Source organism: Anastrepha obliqua, chromosome 3, assembly GCF_027943255.1.
Source record: "Anastrepha obliqua isolate idAnaObli1 chromosome 3, idAnaObli1_1.0, whole genome shotgun sequence".
Lineage (NCBI taxonomy): Eukaryota > Metazoa > Arthropoda > Insecta > Diptera > Tephritidae > Anastrepha > Anastrepha obliqua.
In genome coordinates this window covers 86,157,773-86,175,566 of record NC_072894.1, presented here as the reverse complement: position 1 = coordinate 86,175,566, position 17,794 = coordinate 86,157,773, and the positions used below count along the sequence as shown (strand labels likewise).

At 36.9% G+C, this 17,794-nt stretch overlaps 1 protein-coding gene across 9 annotated transcripts in view; it reads left to right on the top strand.

Moving 5' to 3' along the window:
* Positions 1-17,794, top strand: part of LOC129240455 (translational regulator orb2-like) — a 123,704-nt gene that overhangs the window by 99,805 nt on the left and 6,105 nt on the right. For all 9 annotated transcript variants that reach the window (XM_054876256.1, XM_054876254.1, XM_054876257.1 and 6 more), the window contains 10 exons: positions 7,540-7,721; positions 7,786-8,909; positions 8,966-9,210; positions 9,280-9,526; positions 9,587-9,835; positions 9,891-10,118; positions 12,692-12,757; positions 12,925-13,113; positions 15,228-15,784; positions 15,853-16,077. In XM_054876256.1, coding sequence (XP_054732231.1) covers positions 7,540-7,721; positions 7,786-8,909; positions 8,966-9,210; positions 9,280-9,526; positions 9,587-9,835; positions 9,891-10,118; positions 12,692-12,757; positions 12,925-13,113; positions 15,228-15,784; positions 15,853-16,077 — 3,312 coding nt within the window. The remainder of the gene's footprint in view (positions 1-7,539; positions 7,722-7,785; positions 8,910-8,965; positions 9,211-9,279; positions 9,527-9,586; positions 9,836-9,890; positions 10,119-12,691; positions 12,758-12,924; positions 13,114-15,227; positions 15,785-15,852; positions 16,078-17,794) is intronic.

Genomic DNA, 17,794 nt, shown 5'->3' with positions numbered 1-17,794 from the left:
ACGGTTTGTCTCCGGCGTTTACCTACACCGGTCGACCCTATTTAGATATATATTTTCTCTCTCTCTCATTCTCTCTCGGGTCTCTCCCTCTTTCTTTGTCTGCCTTGAAAGTTTCACTTCTGTTATGTGTACTACGCTACACGCACTTACATAAATAAAAAATAAAAATAAGTAGTCAAAATTTCCCAATACAAGTAAATCCCTGTGCTATAGTTATGAAGCACCCCTTATTTCCGCAATGTAGACAAGTGAGCGAAACACAATATGATATTCATGATATTTTTGATATTAAAGTATACGAGTATCTTAATAATAGCAGGTATTTCAGCCCAACACCACGTAAAAGGCCTCTGATTTCAGAACAAATGCTTTAATTTGGCTTGAGTTTGCACATACACATATTGACAAGGGAAAAGATTTCTGATTATTACTGATTAATCGATGTTTAATATATTTGTAAGTGGTAGCCGGGTTAAAACATGGTGGAGAAGAAATGCGGATATGGAAATGAAAAATTTGTTACCTACTTTCATGCAGGGCGGGAGTGGCGTAATGGTTTGGCTAGCTATAGCTGCATCTGGCATTGGAAAGATAACCTTTATTGAAGGTACTATGGACCAATATAAATTTAAAAACATGTTGGAACAACATTGGGTCTTGGGCAAGGTTGTTTTTTCCAACATGACATTAACCCTAAGTATACTGCACTAAGTGTTAAAGAATGTCTCTTATATAAAATAAATATGGTACACCACCGCAAAGTCCATATTTAAATCCGATAGAGCACATTTGGGAGCTTTTAGAGGGGAAAATTCAACAAAGTATAGTAACTGACTGAAATTCAACAAAGTGTAGTAACTGGCGACCGCCGTAGCCGAATGGGTTGGTGCGTGACTACCATTCGCAATTCACAGAGAGAACTTCGGTTCGAATCTCCGGGAAACACCAAAATTAAGAAAAACATTTTTCTAATAGCGGTCGCCCCTCGCTAGGCAAAGGCAAACCTCCGAGTGTATTTCTGCCATGAAAAAGTTCCTCATAAAAATATCTGCCGTTCGGAGTCGGCTTAAAACTGTAGGTCCCTCCATTTGTGGAGCAACATCAAGACGCACACCACAAATAGGAGGAAGAGCTCGGCAATACACCCAAAACAGGGTGTACGCGCTAATTACAGGGTGGGCCACATAGCATTTGCTTTTTGAACCAACTATTTTTTTGAGAATGGTAACACAAATGACATGTCAAATGTGTTCATAATTTACTTAAAGGTTTGGCATTTATGAAATGGGACGCTATATGCTTGAACAAAATTGGGAAATATTGAAAATCTATTTCCAAAGTGGTGAGTCTTCTTCTTCTTCCGCGGTTACAGTAAATGGCGAGCGTTACCGTGACATGCTCAACGAGTTTTTGTTTCCAAAAATTGAAGAGGATGACATGGACGACATGTGGTTTCAACAGGACGGTGCAACTTGTCACACTGCCAAAGTTACACTCGAACTTTTGGCTACCGTTTTTGAATTCCGATATCAATTGGCTGCCTCGGAGCTGTGATTTAAGCCCGTTGGACTATTTTTTGTGGGGAGCCGTTAAGGACAAATGCTATGCGAACCATTCAGAGACGATTGATGCTTTAAAACACGAAATCGAAGTTGCCATTCATGAAATTGGAGCCTAAACAATCGAAAATGTCGGGTTGATCGAATGGCCTACTGTAAAGTCAGTCGTGACAGTCATTTGAACGATATTATTTTTCTTTCATAAATGACAATGTTCAATCTTCAAAATAAAAAAAAAGTTTGAAAAAATATTGATTAGTTTTTTTTTATAGCCGATTCAAAAATCAAATTTTACATGGCCCACTCTGTATATATATATATAGTAACTGACGTAAAATCGATAAAAACAGAGTTGATTGAGACATGGAAGCAAATAACGCGGGAAGAACTTACCCAACTAGTTGCATCAATACCCCAATGCTTATCAAATCCGATAGAGCATATTTGGGAGCTTTTATAGGGAAAAATGAAAACTACATCAACCTTTTTTTCAATTAATGTATACCTTCTGGTATCTAAGAAAATATGTTGCTGTATGTAGACTTGAGTCCTTCACAACATGAGTCTATCGCAACATTCCGCCACTCTGGCGGACTTAACACTCACTTGTATTAAGGCGTGCGGCAGTTAAGAGTTCACAAGCGCTAAACTAACACTGGGTTTTTTATGGCAACGTTTTTCATACGGTTTAGTCAAAGAGCCGCTCTTGAAGTTAAGTTTGATTACTTGATTCAATCTCATGACTATAATTTTATATAGCTTAACCCTCTTTAATAATGTACAGTGAGTTAAATAAGTTTTCTGTGCAAAATTAATAAAGTAAATTGTAAGAAATGCGAGATATTAACCCAGTCACATCCAACACGAAAAAAATTAACCCTTTCGCGACCATTTTTACATGTGTTCTTTACATATTTACAAAGTTCTTATAAATATGCCAATTACGTTCTTAAAACGTTTATTAAAATATTGGCTCTTTTGTCCGTTCTCTGCTAAATTACACATACACTGAGCATCAAATAAAAGTATAAATGTCATTTCCGATTTATTCAAATATATGATGATATTACCACATTTCTAAAGGTGTCTGAATAACAAAAACATAAGAGTTTATCCTTCCAGACGTCAAACGAAAATATTACTTTTGTATTTTTTTGGTGGCCGCCGTAGCCGAATGGATTGGTGCGTGACTACCATTCGAAATTCAGAGAGAACAAAGGTTCGCATCTCGGAAAAATTAAGAAAACGTTTTTCTAATAGCGGTGGCGCCTCGGCAGGCAATGGCAAACCTCCGAGTGTATTTCTGCCATGAAAAAGCTCCTCATAAAAATATCATTTGTGGAGCAACATCAAGACGCACACCACAAATAGGAGGAGGAGCTCGGCCAAACACCCAAAAAGGGTGTACGCGCCAATTATATATATATATAGTTTTTTAAACCAAATGTTCGTAGGTTTCGCTGCACTGTACTGGCGCAAACATCCAAATCCAAACTTTTGATCAACTCCCTTGATGAAATTTCAGTGTTTTCTGCGACTTTTCTTCTCATGAGACGCTCAACGTGCATTGAAATTTTTGGTTTTGGATCTCCTTCATACTGAGTCTTGTATTTTTTTCTTTTCTTGAAGTTTTCAAAAGTCTTTCTAGCGCCTCTAATCGAAACGGAATGTTTCTCAGATTCTTTTGTGTATGTTTCACGCTTCTTCTACAATCAAGTTCCGCATTTTTCACTTAGAATGAAACAATTCACTTAATCAATGCAAATTTGGTAAAACCTGAAGTAAACTTTTGTTTTACGTTGTTAAAAATCAACACAAATTAAAATTATACATACTTTCATATGGAGCGCGCGATCGGCTAACCTGCATAGACTAATCACTTCTCATCTACTAACAATTTTTCAAGTGTAAGTAATAAGTTAAAGTCTAATTCGAACTGTTTATTTACATAGTTGAATCTCTTCATGTAATTACTATTGAAAATGTGGCTGCAAATAGTCATCATTTACACTTCCGTTTGATGCTTATTGTATGCAGGTTGCTTTCTTCATATTGAAGTTATAGAAAAGTGGTATTATACGCACAGCGCAACAAATCGCAAATTGGAATAAAATGAATTGTTTTCTAAAGGGACCAAAAAGGCTTAAAAATTGTAAGCGGCTGCCTGATTCAAGTAATAAAGTATGTAGTTAGAGGAATAGAAAAGAATAATGCAGTACTCGCATAAAGAAAAAAATAGAAAATTTCCCGTTCGATTAATTTAAGAATTATCTTTAAATATTGAATTTATTTATCATATAAGAAAATATACCCTGGAACCATGCGTATACCTATGTACATTCACATGCTGTATAAGTGAATGGAAATGATAACAATAAATTGCAATATTGGAACTAAAGTCATTAGCAAACTTAGAAATGAAAAAAGACGGGTTTAAGTTTTTACGTTTTTGCTCTTTACTCCAAATGTAGAAACATTCATAATTATTGCACGAATGAATTTCTAATAAAAACACGAACACAAACCAAAATAAGAACAATATGTTTGTATGTAAATGCAAAATTAAAGCAAACCTCTGTGGGCGCAGAACAAGGATCCAAGAAACCATATATGTACATACATACATACATAAATAGAACAGTTTAAATGCAATATTATAAAAAAATAGTAACATATATAAATTTTAAGAAAAAACATAAACAGAATAAAAAAAATATCTCCATTTAAATAATAAAACAAATACTTTTTTCTGAAATAAATAAACTTTGCTGATGTTTTAATTTTTAGAGCGTAATTAAAGGTGAAATTTTAAGTGACACACAATAACGCCATAACCTTAACCGTGATCGTGGCTATAACTAACTATATTTACTATCATCTATATTGGTGATTTATCTATAAGTAGCTGATATTTACATAAAATTTAAATTGAAATTTAAAAGGTCGAGTCAAGAAGCACCGAGAGATTTGGTAAGTCCTAAAACACTCAGCCTAAAAAGCCCATTGTATAATATTTAAAGCTCTGGAAAGTGAACGGATAGATAGTCAAAGAACAAATGCGAGATGTCACAGAAGTAAAAATATAGGATAGAATAGAGGAATACAGGTAGTTAGACCCGTGAGAGTTTTCCAGATTCTTTGATAAAGCTGAAAATATCCTCCAGTTTGAGAGAACGAATTTTACTTGTTCTCATAACATCGGAACCTAGAATTCTTAGCCTTGCTCTAACAAATGCGGGACACTCACAGAGAAAATGCTCAGTGCCATCCGCCTCCTCTAAGCAAGACAGGCAAATTGGCACCTCAATGATTCCAATGGTGGTCATATGTTGACCTCATGAATGGTGCCCTGCAATAATACCGACCATCTATCGAACACCTTTTTTGCCAAGTTTTAGAAGAAATTTCGACCGTTTTCCATTTGGGCTTATCACAAAATACTTTGCAGTTCTGCAGCATTCCAGAACATCGCTCTTTATGTAAATTGCATACATAATCGCTGATCCACTTCTTCATTCCTGCAGAACTGATTTCGATTATTGCTATGATATTTACATACATTGTCATTTATTTGTTCATTTCGCAGTGCAGAAACTAGGTGAGAACATGGACAGTGACGAGGAAATTAATAATTTTTTCATTAATAGACTGGCATTAGATCCCACAATGCAGCAAGCCAACATTTAGTTGGTGCTGGTTAAGGCGAAAAACCAAAATTCAATTGGTCTGTACGGCGACGGTTATGACCACGATATTATGGTATGCTACCTCTAATCGATTACAGTGTTGCTCATAGATCAGTTCGATCAGCAGATTTATACGGTTATGGTTATGGTTATGACATTTCTAATATAACCTTAAGAAGAGAAAGTGCTGGCACATTTTTGTTTTCTTGGCCTTTCAGTGACTGACCTATTGAAATTTGGAAATTTTACTTATTGGAAAATTTAAAAGCATATAAACTAGTAACTGAAAAACAAATGTATTTTCTTCGGTTCTTTTCCAGTTTAAAAAAGTAAGTGGTTTTTCTAAAATTGAGATCCTAAGAGTTAATTTAAAAATTAATGTACTTAAATCTCTACTGCAGCAGGTGTATCGGTTATTAGTATGCAGTTTTTATTTAGAAAATTTTTGATTTCCGAAAGCATATTTTAGGTGCTGATCTTCATCATCTTACGTGCATTAAGTAGCTTTTGAAGATGAACTTTGGCGAAATTAATTCAAGAAACGCACTACTGGTTTTATTCATTCTGTAATAATATAAAGTGTACCAGGTAGAAATGACATTCGTTTTCAGTTCACATATTTGGCAGCTAAACTGTAACTTTTTTGTGTTTTGTCCTGATTCTGCCACACTTTTCAAAAAAAAAAAAAAAATTAAAATGTGGAAACCTCAAATGTGCGTACATCTAACTGGCTGCCCTTTGCATTATTACACTATAGTTTTATGTTTTTTAATGTTTGAAAAAAGTTGTCGACTTGGTTGAAAATTTTCACATATTCTTGTGGATTCCCTTTGTAAGTTTTTATATTCATCTTGTGTTAGTAATTCATTGAAAATCTACTGGAAGAAATACAATTTGGCAAAAAATAAAAGTAAGAATTTTGAACGTTTATTTAAGGTGGGCAAATGAAAATAGTTTTCCGTTTCGTTCTTCCAAATAGCTCAGCTATCTAGGCGACGGGTTATGCGCCATTTTTAGAGACAATTTTGTTGTAATTTAATATTGCCCGTCCACAGTGGGCATTATGCTCGGAATCAACCCAATGGTAGTCACGTATGGTACAAGTCAACCCGAGCATGTTGGTAGTCTCTGTCTTGTAATTTTCTTTCTTCTCGTTTGGCGCTGTATTCGCCTAGCCGATTTTTCCGAGTTCAATAAAGCTGTGTTGTTGCTGTGTTACCGCATCCTACTATTGATTTTTCCAACGCATATCTTTCTCTTTCTCGGCTTCCACCAGCGAGCACGTCGTCGAATATTTTGAGGACCGTAACCGTTGAGTCATTATTCGCTGCATTATGCCCCCTGCGGTAATTGCCGCCATGTGAGGTTTCTTACATTTTCCTCTGGGATTTCAGCATCGCTTGGGATTAACCACTTTATTTGCTTTGTACCTAATAAATTTATATGTATAACAAACGAGCTACGCTTGTGTGATGTTTCCCATTGTTCCTTAGTACATATTCTGCTCTTAGTTTACCTACTCAGTAATTGTATTTCTGGAAGATCTTTAGTTAAGGCCGATGTGCATCCAGAGGCTGGATGTGTATCCAGAGCAGCACAAATGTGTTTTTTGGTGCTGAAAGAAAAGTGTACCTCTTCAAAAGCTATAATGTAAACATGCTATTGAAGAGAGAATTGATGTCCGCATGGCTATCTGAAAAATCTATTGTATAAATTCGTAATTCATATCTTTGTCGATGGTGGCTCAGTTCGAACCTGAAACTCATCGCAAAGGAAAGTTTGGTGTTAGGTCTACTTCACATGTCCGCGAATCATGTTTCTGCACGTATGATGTGTGAATCCGTTTGCCAAACTTTTCAAATGAGAAAAAACGTTGAGCCTCCGGCAGAGAATTTTCATTGTTACTCAACATCAGTCAAAACTTGTGGCATACTCACATAATCAGAAGCTTGCCTTCAGTTTTTAGGGGACAACGACTACGAATTATAGAAAAACTGCAGGTAATGTATTTGGTATGGCTATGGACAAAGGTTGGCATTTTCATAAATTTTTACTCATCGCAATTCATGAGTAAAGAAAAACGAGAGGGCCATTTGCTTATTACTCTTTTCAGAATATATATAACTTGTTCATGTGTGCACGCAAAAGTTGCATTTAGACGCACGGTGTTGTAGTTTTCGAATACAAAAAATGAAAGCTTTGAGCTGAAAATGTTTCATTCTCATTAAATTTCATTTTAAAAAGTTTTGTGTGTAATAAGCAAATATTTTGTTTTCTTGTTATTTTTGACTTAGATCGGGCAGCATCGAAGGCGTTTCACCAACTTCTTCAGGAGATAATCTAATATCAACGTTGTCTGGCGATACAGCATCGGTTGGTACTTGGAGATTAATTAAGGGCAAAGTTTCGCAGACCTTTGAGGATATAAAATCATCGAAAACGAGCTCTCAAGCTTTGTCAACGTCAGTACCAAAAGGTGAGGAAATTTTATTTTAATTGTTATGGTGGCATTATTAAAAAAAAAATAACAACACTTGCAGTTGAGAGCCCACGGCAACATTTCCAACAACTACTAAATGACCCAGAATCTGATCCCGACAATCCCACTACACACTCATCCATAAGCGACGATTTGCTATTTGATTTGGAACGGAAGTCACCCCATTTGAAAGGTGGCGATTCTGATTCCTCCGCCGACGGCGAACAATTGCCTGAAAGTGAAGCGGAACATTCAAGATTGCGTCGCGGTCTAGCAAATCTCAAATCTAAAGTGAAATCAAAGCCGCATCATCACTCCCAATCTCACCAATCGAGTTCACATTCTGCACAACAAACCGGTCTTGCGACTGCAGCACTTTCATCAGCTACAATTTCCACTGCGTTCGGCACCGCTGCCATAAAACCAATGAAGAGGGAATCGACTGGATCCAATTCGTCTTCTAAGGGTTCATTACGTGATGCTTTCTTACGTCGACGACGCCCATCCCCGACAGATCAAACAGATCGTACAGTGTTGGTTCCACGCTTGGAGCCAAATGAAGCGCAACCAACAGACAAAAAAGCGTCTGCTAAGATTAAAAAACGAGGAATAATTTCAGGCAAAAAAGAGGTGGAAATCGAGTCAGGAGTCGAAATGATGGAGGATACATTACCAACTTTACCAGATGACTCAAATAGAATCGATGAGCCTGGAACTTCTATGGGTCATCGCAATGATTTACACTTGCATTTTAAAAGTGATGAAGAATGGTTTAAAATTGGCCCCTCTCAAAGCACCTATAATGAAGCAGCGGAAGTAGGCGACCACCAGCAGCAGGAAATCAACACGCAAAGACGGGATGAGCAGATACTACCAAGAGAAAATGAACGTGAATGCAAAAACATACAAGCAAAAACAAAATTTGCGACCAGCATGCCCATAAGTCGGGTGGCAGTACTGTTGATTGTGTTGCTCTTGCCCGTACATGGTTTTATACGCGGCGTACTTGCGTGTCTTATGAGCTTCGCCATTGCCGATTCGTTAAGTATAATAGCGCAAGCTTTTATTTACAAATTTTTCCAATCTCATCCTGAACAGTCCGAGTTCGAGATACCCGACTACACAAAATTGCCGATTTGTAAGGTACCTGCAGTAGAAGAGCATAAGACAGTCAAATCATACACAGTAAGTGTGAATGCATTGATAATGTTGCAGTTTCTATAGATTTATACTGTTTTTAGGGTTGGATGAACGAGATTTTTAGCTATGACCCCGTAACTTTTCATATAACACAGACCAATTCGGTTTATTTGCGACTCGATGGCACAATTCTGCGTGTCTCAACAACATTGGCGCGTATACCCAAGCGGGTCATGTGGAACGAGCAACCCATAGATATAAAACACATACATTTTACTGGACATCGTATTTTCAATTTACTTGGTTGCAATGTCGAACTTTTGCCCTTGGGATTGGCGCGCAAACGGTAAACACCAGTTTCATTATTTACACTCGTACTCATTCGGGTTCAATATTTTGTTAAATCTTGTTTTAGCTATTTTAATCGCAAGTATCCGATTCAGTTGATCATCAAACGTAGCGCTGAAGACGATACGTATCTGGATCTATCGGAACAGCCATCCAATGAACACTCTGCAACGGGTAGTAGGACAGAAGTGCACTCAACCGATAGCAGGCTATCACAAATTTCCAACGAAGTTCTGGAGCAGTACACGGATTTGAAAGAAACCAATGCTAATTCGCAGGATGTTGATTTCGCATCTGCCATTATGAATGCGGATGTAAGTTTAAAAATGTTGTTAAGGTTCCTAAATTTCTAATTTCGGATTTGCTGGTTGTAGTTGCAACAATTACAAGATGACACACAAAACAATGATACACTTATACCATGCGGTGACGAAGTGCGTCTGATACTGTTTGCGCGTGCCGATCGCGAGAAAGAGGATTGGTACCGACGTTTTGTTGCGGCAAGCGAGGGCGACGTGCACGATCAAGTGCTGCGGTTGCCGAATCTTAAATTAGTAGATGATGCTGAACTGCAAAGAGCAGCTGCAAAAGCAGCACAAATGCCCTTGGATCCCAATGCAAAGGTACCAGATGTTACAATTTCTTGGAGAAAATCACATTCTATTTTATTATCTGCAGCGAGACGTTGGTTCTTCTGAAAATGATAATAATGCGGACAATGAGTCGTTAGTATTGCCCCCGGATATGGCGCCGCCGTTAGTGGTTGAGAGTAAATCGGAATTCAAAGATATTCCCGATGATATGGAAGTGGTGCTTACACCTACTGAGACCTTTGAAGGTTTACTCATGAGCTCATGTGCTGCGCGAAACCCCCAGGACTACATACGTTTCATGGCTATATATCAGGTGCGGGTGTATACATTTAAATGAAAACTTGTTTGTTTTAATATTTAATTCATTATTATTTTTATTTATACTCAGTGCATTTATTACATTAGGGCTTTAAATCTCTTCTCGCATACGTTCTTGTAAACGAGGGCGATGTGTGTCTTATGAAGTTTTGGGGAATGTTGAGAATACAAAGGTGGCGCTATCCATGCACCGCTACTTTGTTCGTGGCGAATTTGATAGCATCGGCTGTTTTGGGTGACATCAGCACCGAAAATAAACAAGTCTTCGTGCGTATTTGACCCATAATTTCACTTTTGTACGATTTTTGCATACAAAAAATTATTCGCGGAATATAACGGAACTAAATATTTATATTTTCTTTGATATATTGGGCATTCAACAAGTGATTTTAATCGCGGATAGAGGCACGTGTTGTTAAAAAATAAAATAGAATCTTCGAACGCGTGTATTTTTTTTATAAAAGTGGGGAAAATGCAACAACTGCTGCTGCAGAAATAAACACTGTTCACTTTCCGTCACCAACCTTCAGCAGAGAGTGAAAGTGTGTTCTCAGCTGCTGCAACGGCTTGAAAATGAAAGCTTTTTGAACCGTATCGTTACTGGTGATGAAAAATCAGTCCTTTACAAGAAGATTATCCTGTCTATTTGGTGGGGTATGACCGGTATTGTTTATTATGAACTTCTGAAACCAAACCAGATGATAACTGCTGATTATTATTCCCATCAGCTATCAAACCTGAATGAGGCACTTAAAAAAAAATCGATCGTCTTTAGTGAATAGACGCAAAGTTTTGTTTGACCACGACAACACAAGACCTCATACCGCAAGGCAAATATTAGGCAAGCTGAACGAGCTCGGATGGGAGCTAATGCCGCATCCACCATACTCTCCGGATATTGCGCCTCGTGGAATTCAGTCCCATATGAGTAACAAGAACTACTCCTCAAAAGAAGCTGTAAAAAGGGATATCGAAGCGTATTGTGGCTCCAGGGACAAAAAATCTTTTGAGCAGGGAATAATGAAGGAAAATATATTATTGATTAATAAATACTTTAAACATCTTTTTTATTACAATAATTTTAAAACCCCCTTTAAAAAACGCACGAACTTATGGACTGACCTGATACTTGTATGTGAATCAATCAGTGAATATTTTGATTTTTACATTCAGTAGAATACCTTTTTTATGTTTTCTTACGATTTGATGTTTCAGTACGAAAGTGATCTACTTTTATGCTGCTTCACGTATTTGTTTATATTCTTACTGAAATTTTAACACTCAAACCACTACATTGCAACAAAAAAAAAAATCATGGGAAAAATAAAGCATGCAAATTTTGTTTTTGTTCTGCTGCTATCACTTTGTATGGATCGGCTTGAATAAAAGGAAACTTGCAATTGCTGGATAAGCAAATAAAACCTAAAAAAAAATTAAGCAAGTGTAAGAAATGTAAAATCTAACCCATTCCGGGTGTTCTTTTTCCAGGTCGAATGCAAAAGAATGCAGCATTTCTGGGCTGTTTTCTTAATTTGCGCTTCGTCGTATAATTTATTGCTCTTGACAAGCACATGACCTCGAGAAAGTAACAACTAAGCCAGAAAATACCTGTTTTTGTTTTTTCTATTTTATATGGTCTTCTGTCGTTTGTTCATAGAAATATCTACACACATATATGAAAATGTCTCAAACAACCTCAGCCGAGCTTTTCCTCCATTATATAACGCATATCATGCTGATGAACTACAAATAGAGTGCCGCATTGTTTTACGCCTCTTCCATTCAGCAGATAAGTTTTATTAGGCTTGCAATTGCCTGCGAAGAGGTGACTTCTATTAAAAATATTACGTTTGTCATCATAAAATATTTTATGTATACACTGAACTTCCAACCCGGCCAAACCGAATAGTAGTCACGCACAAAGCACTCGCTGACAACGAGCTTGAGCAAACATTTTGCTTCCCGAACGAAACTTGGTGAGTAAGTGATACGTTGTATATCGACGACTGATATTGATAATAGACGATATCACCACTTTCCATTAACTTTAAAATTGGAAATTCCAAAAAATGTTATATTTCAATAACTAATAAAGGTTTGTTAAAAGTTAGTACAAAGATGGACATGAAGGCTTAAAAGTTTTGCGAAAAAATATATCGCTCCCAAGTGTATATTGTGTGAGTGTTGGCTCAAATTGCATGAGCTCTTGACTATGAGAAAACTCTGTTCAAAGTGAGGCAAAAGATAAATTGTTCTACGAAAGTGGTATTGAAATGTTAGAGTGGCAATGGAATGGTTGCTTTGTTCTTGATGGAAATTACGTTGATGAATAAAGCGAATTTTGAACAAAAACAAAAAGGTTTTTTCTTTGTTAAGCCCGGTACTTTTCAGCCTATGTGCTATATGGAGGAGCCGACGGCATTAGTTATATTTTAACAATGTGTCATGATAAGGTTTAATATTTTGTAACATTAATATATGATTTAATTAAATTTATTTATGTTTCAGCTTTTGATTTTATTTTCATTTAATTCTTCATTTCCATTGTTTATTATTTTATCTTTTAAGGGCGCTTGTAAAGAAGATAGAATTCCAGTTTATGCCACACCAATCCCAAGGGATAAGCATGACAAAGTATGTTATAATTTTCATATTTATTATTTTAATAAAAATTTATTGGAAGTTTTTTTTTTGTATACATATAGTACATATTTCATTTTGTTTACTTTCGCATTTAAATGATATATTTGTAGTTATCAATCTATTCGATATTATAATCTATTTTTTATTACCACCCGTAGTCACGCCGCTCTAGGCGCAACGCGAACGAACTATGGAAAGGCATTGATCAATCTTTATTTTTGGGACCTTCCGGAAGCGTTGTATGGGCCAATGTGTTAATTGGTCGTGTTCTCTATAGCTGCCTGCATGACAGTATGGTTAAAGATAAGATCAAAGAATTGCTACAGAAAAAAATCAGCGCCATTAAGGTGAGAAACCAATAATTATAATTACGAACTAATAGCTGCTATGAATCCTTATGCGTTATTTGCCATAGATGATCATTCTTTGAATCGATGATTTAAATTTCCATTTTCAGTCTTTTTCACATTTAGTCTCATAGTTTACTGTTAATTTGGTTTAGAAGAAATTGTGGAAAATGTATTAAAATAAAAAATAATTATTTAGTGTGCAAAAACCATATTTTATAGAAAAAAACGATTAGCAACGAGTCAAAAATTGCTTTCGTAGTTTCGACGAAGAATTTTTTTTTCAAAATAAAAAAAAAACAAAAAACCTAAGCAAGCTATATATATATAAATATATAATTGTCGCGTACACCCTTTTTGGGTATTTGGCCGAGCTCCTCCTCCTATTTGTGGTGTGCGTCTTGATGTTGTTCCATAAATGGAGGGACAGTTTCAAGCCGACTCCGAACGGCAGATGTTTTTATGAGGAGCTTTTTCATGGCAGAAATACACTCGGAGGTTTGTCATTGCCTGCCGAGGGGCGACCGCTATTAGAAAAATGTTTTTCTTAATTTAGGTGTCTCACCGAGATTCGAACCAACGTTCTCTCTGTGAATTCCGAATGGTAATCACGCACCAACCCATTCGGCTACGGCAGCCGGCTATATAGCTATATAGAGTTAAATTTCACGAGGTTTCTCTAATTTTTATTATAATTTCTTAATTTTTACTTACTATTGAATATGGTGAGAGTTTTTCTTTTGATGTATCCGAAAAACCATTCTCATGAGAAGAATTTTTTGTATTTGCTTTTGTGCCTTGAGAGGCGTCTACAGGCCTGTTGTACACAGGTTAGGTGAAGTGGCTGTCCTTCAATTCACCTAGGACTGTTAGATATCCCTTGTGATACCACTGGAACTATCCTATCCTTACTCTACTTGGTCCTCTCTAAACCGTTGTGTGGTCTTTACAAAGTTGGCTATACTAGCTAGGTTGAGATTCGCAACATCCGCAATGTTGTCTAGAAAAGCGAGATCGTGCAATCTCAACCGTTATCTACACAGAGTGATGAACCCGCATAGAAGGTGTTCGATTGCCTCTTCCTCTTCTATATCCTGACAGCTTCGGCAATAGTCATTGGATGGTGCCCCTAATCTTCTGGCATGTCTTTCTATTAGGCAGTGCCCAGATAGGACACCTACTACGATTATTAAATCCTTCCTACTTAATTTAAGTAAACTCTTAGTGCGACCTATGTTCTATTCGGGCCACGTTTGTCTACTTATAGCGCAGGTGTTAAACTGTTTCCAGTTGGAATTTGCAACTGTAATGATATGTATGTCTATTAAAAGTTTCCATGTTGTCAAGGGCATGGATATGTAGACCTTGTCCTGACTAACTTTTATTTAGCGCTAAAATGCTTTCTGTGATTGCCAAGACTGTAGCTTAGAGCACACTGCAATGATCAGGCAAGCGAAAGGTGCCTATAGTTTTGGAATATAGGCCCACCCACTTGATCATTGAGTTTGAGCCATCAGTATATATGTTGACCCCGTTTTCATTATTTATTAACCCTTTTCCCAGTCCTCTCTGGACGGAAAATTGATTATATAAGTCCTGTCTAGGCATGAATGCACCGAGTGACAGAGATCAGTGGTGTAAGGAATACCCGGAAACATCTCCAGTATGCCTGAGTGCCCCTGGTTGGTTGTCTTTAGCATTGATGATTCCCTCAATCTTAGCGCCGCTATGGCGGCTAGTTGTCTACAATATAGGCATCGACAATAAATGCAGCATACCTTTTGGAGCCGAAGTTGGCATTGTTTGCAATAGGAGAAACAGTCATGTGCATCAGGAGATAGCGGCCTTTGTTTTTAATAAAAGCAACATTTCCGAACTATTTTCACGCCTTCGTCTACTTGAAAAATAGATGTGTTAAAATATTAAGTTTTTCTCTAAAGGAAGGTGGTGTTTTATAATAAAATGGCGCATATGTTTTCTTTGAGAGTATTAGATAGTTTCTCAAATGCCACTCTATGAACACTCTTAGAAAAATCGAACTGTACATTACATTTTATGTATTGATCGTATTTTAACTAATGTATGTTTAATTTTTTTACTTAAAACGTTCACAGCTGCCCTCTTTCATAGAGGACATTATTATCACAAAAATAAATCTCGGAGATACACCGCCACTTATACATCGCGTCTCACAACCTTTTCTGGACGAGCGTGGCACTTGGGTGGATGCCGACATCACCTATGAAGGTCTGCTGCAATTGACAGTCACTACCAAATTGAATTTGATGCGCATTAAACAACAGAAACGACCTACAGATGGAATAAACATAACCGTTCCCAACCCAATGCATACTGTTACTAATACTAGTGCCCCAAATGGAACTTCTAGTACCGGTGTTACTAATACCACTGCAATACCACCCATAAATGTGATATCCGATGCCGAGGCTGGAAGAATCCCAACTACTAGACTACCCTTAGATGAACTTAATGCCGATGATGTCGCGACTAGTGTCATCTTTGACAGTGATGCGGAGAGTACGGGCGATTCGGATACAGATCCAGAGAGTGTGAGTGCGCCAATGGCGAGTACTTTATCAAACGTCGGCTTGACATCATCTGCGTCTGGTATAGCACCGCAATCCGATACTGCTACAGGCGCGCAATCAGAGTATGTTCTTGAGAGTTTGAAAAGCAGAAATAGTTTTTATTTTAATTTACTACACAATTGGTTTACAGCTATAATTTCATACCAACGGCGCCTGGCAATGCGCGGCGTATTTTTCGCATTGTCGATCGAATTGCGGCTTCAAATTTCTTTCAATATGCCACGGACTTACCAGTTGTGCAGCGTGCCATTGAAAATATGAATACAAATATAACGTTGCGTATAGATCTGAGAGGGCTGGTTGGACGTGGCGTAATTAACATTCCACCACCACCGTCTGATCGCATATGGCTATCGTAAGTACATAATTTAATTTTCTTCTCCTGCGTTGCAACGCAGATGGCCACAAGATGGGTTGGTTCGGTGGCTTTCAAATATTGAGAGTGAGTGAATAGCAAGTGGGTTGATCAATCGGTTAAAATCAAAGAGGACAGAATACAAGATTAGACAGACTGTAGTAAAATTTTGAGAGTGGTTTTGTCGTAACGTCATTTTTGAGAAACAATAAGAGAGAATTAGAAGAAAAGTGTCCATTTTGCAATCAGCAATGAAGAGTTAGATTAGATTAGATTAATGCAAAAGGGAAGGGAATGGAAATAAGTGTTGTTTGCGAACAAAAATTTCCAAACAAACCTCCAAATTGACATCAGCTCGACAGCTGATTTTATTAAGTTCACTGACAACCGTAAGGGCAAATCAATTTGTTAGCCGAATAGCAGTCCAATTAAAGGAAATTAGATTAAATTAATTAAAAAGTTGTCGTATTCGACTAATAACACAGCGACTATCAGTCACTTTTAAGATGGCATAGTAGATGTAGTAGATCTGGTCGTGTACCACAGAAAACCATGCTTAAAATTTACCATATCCCCCGAAATCTTTATTTATTGTTTAAAAAAATCTATTTTTTGGTACTTGCTGCATTAAAAAGCTTTTTCGATTGAAACTCGAAACTAAGACAAAACCCCAGATTTATGTATATGCTTCGTAAGCTTCAGCCTTCCTTCTTATAAAAACGTCTCAAAATAATAAATATGTTTTTGAGGTTATACAATTTTAATGCATGAAGTACATGAAGTACTAAACTTGTTTTTTAGACTAGATAAAATTTTTGTTGCATATGGAAAGTTTTAAAAATGGTTTTGTGTTGTATTCGACCAGGTCTATAAAGTCTTATAAGTACAAAATGGCTGTTGCGCGGTATGTCTAACGACTAAACTTTTGCGATGCACTAATCGCATTTATTTAAAAGCCCGCATGGATATCCTGGCACATTTTTGGGTACAAAGTCCGTTTTTCTTCTTCTGACGCGATTTTGGCCGAGTTTAACAAAGCGCGCCAGTCATTTCTTTCTCGTGCTAACTTCCGCCAGTTGGACATACCAAGTGAAGCCAAGACCTGCTCCACCTGATCTTTCCAACGGAGAGGAGGCCTTCCTCTTCCTCTGCTACCACCAGCTCGTATCGCATCGAATACTTTCAGAGCCGGAGCGTTTGTATCTATTCTTTAATCGCTGCGCTATGTCTATGTCGTCGTAAAGCTCATACAGCTCATCAAAGAACAAAAAGCTTGAATTCAAATTCATATAATTAAAACATCCTGAAGTGAGTCAAGCGCTTTGCCTATATGTTTGAGTATATATTAATAATATTATTATACTAGCTTTCCAATCTTTAAAAATGAAACCAACGAAAATAAATATTCAAAATCCATAAAAGCAAAAAAATAAAATTGAGAAAATAAATATAGTATGTTACAGTTATCATTTTTATTGTGAACGGTTAATTGGAATAGTAAAAAGTAAACGATTAGTCGATTAAGTGCATTCGGTTATTTTTGGTTAGTAGATTAATAAAAGCACTAGCACTGATGGTAAAACAGAGTAGAGTGTCTCAGCTGTCTACTAAATATTAAGCATTGGAATAAAATTTCAATGGAAACCATTTAAGACCGCTGACCATTTGACCGTTTAACATACAATCAAGACCTTCAATGTACGCTTTCAACAATCGT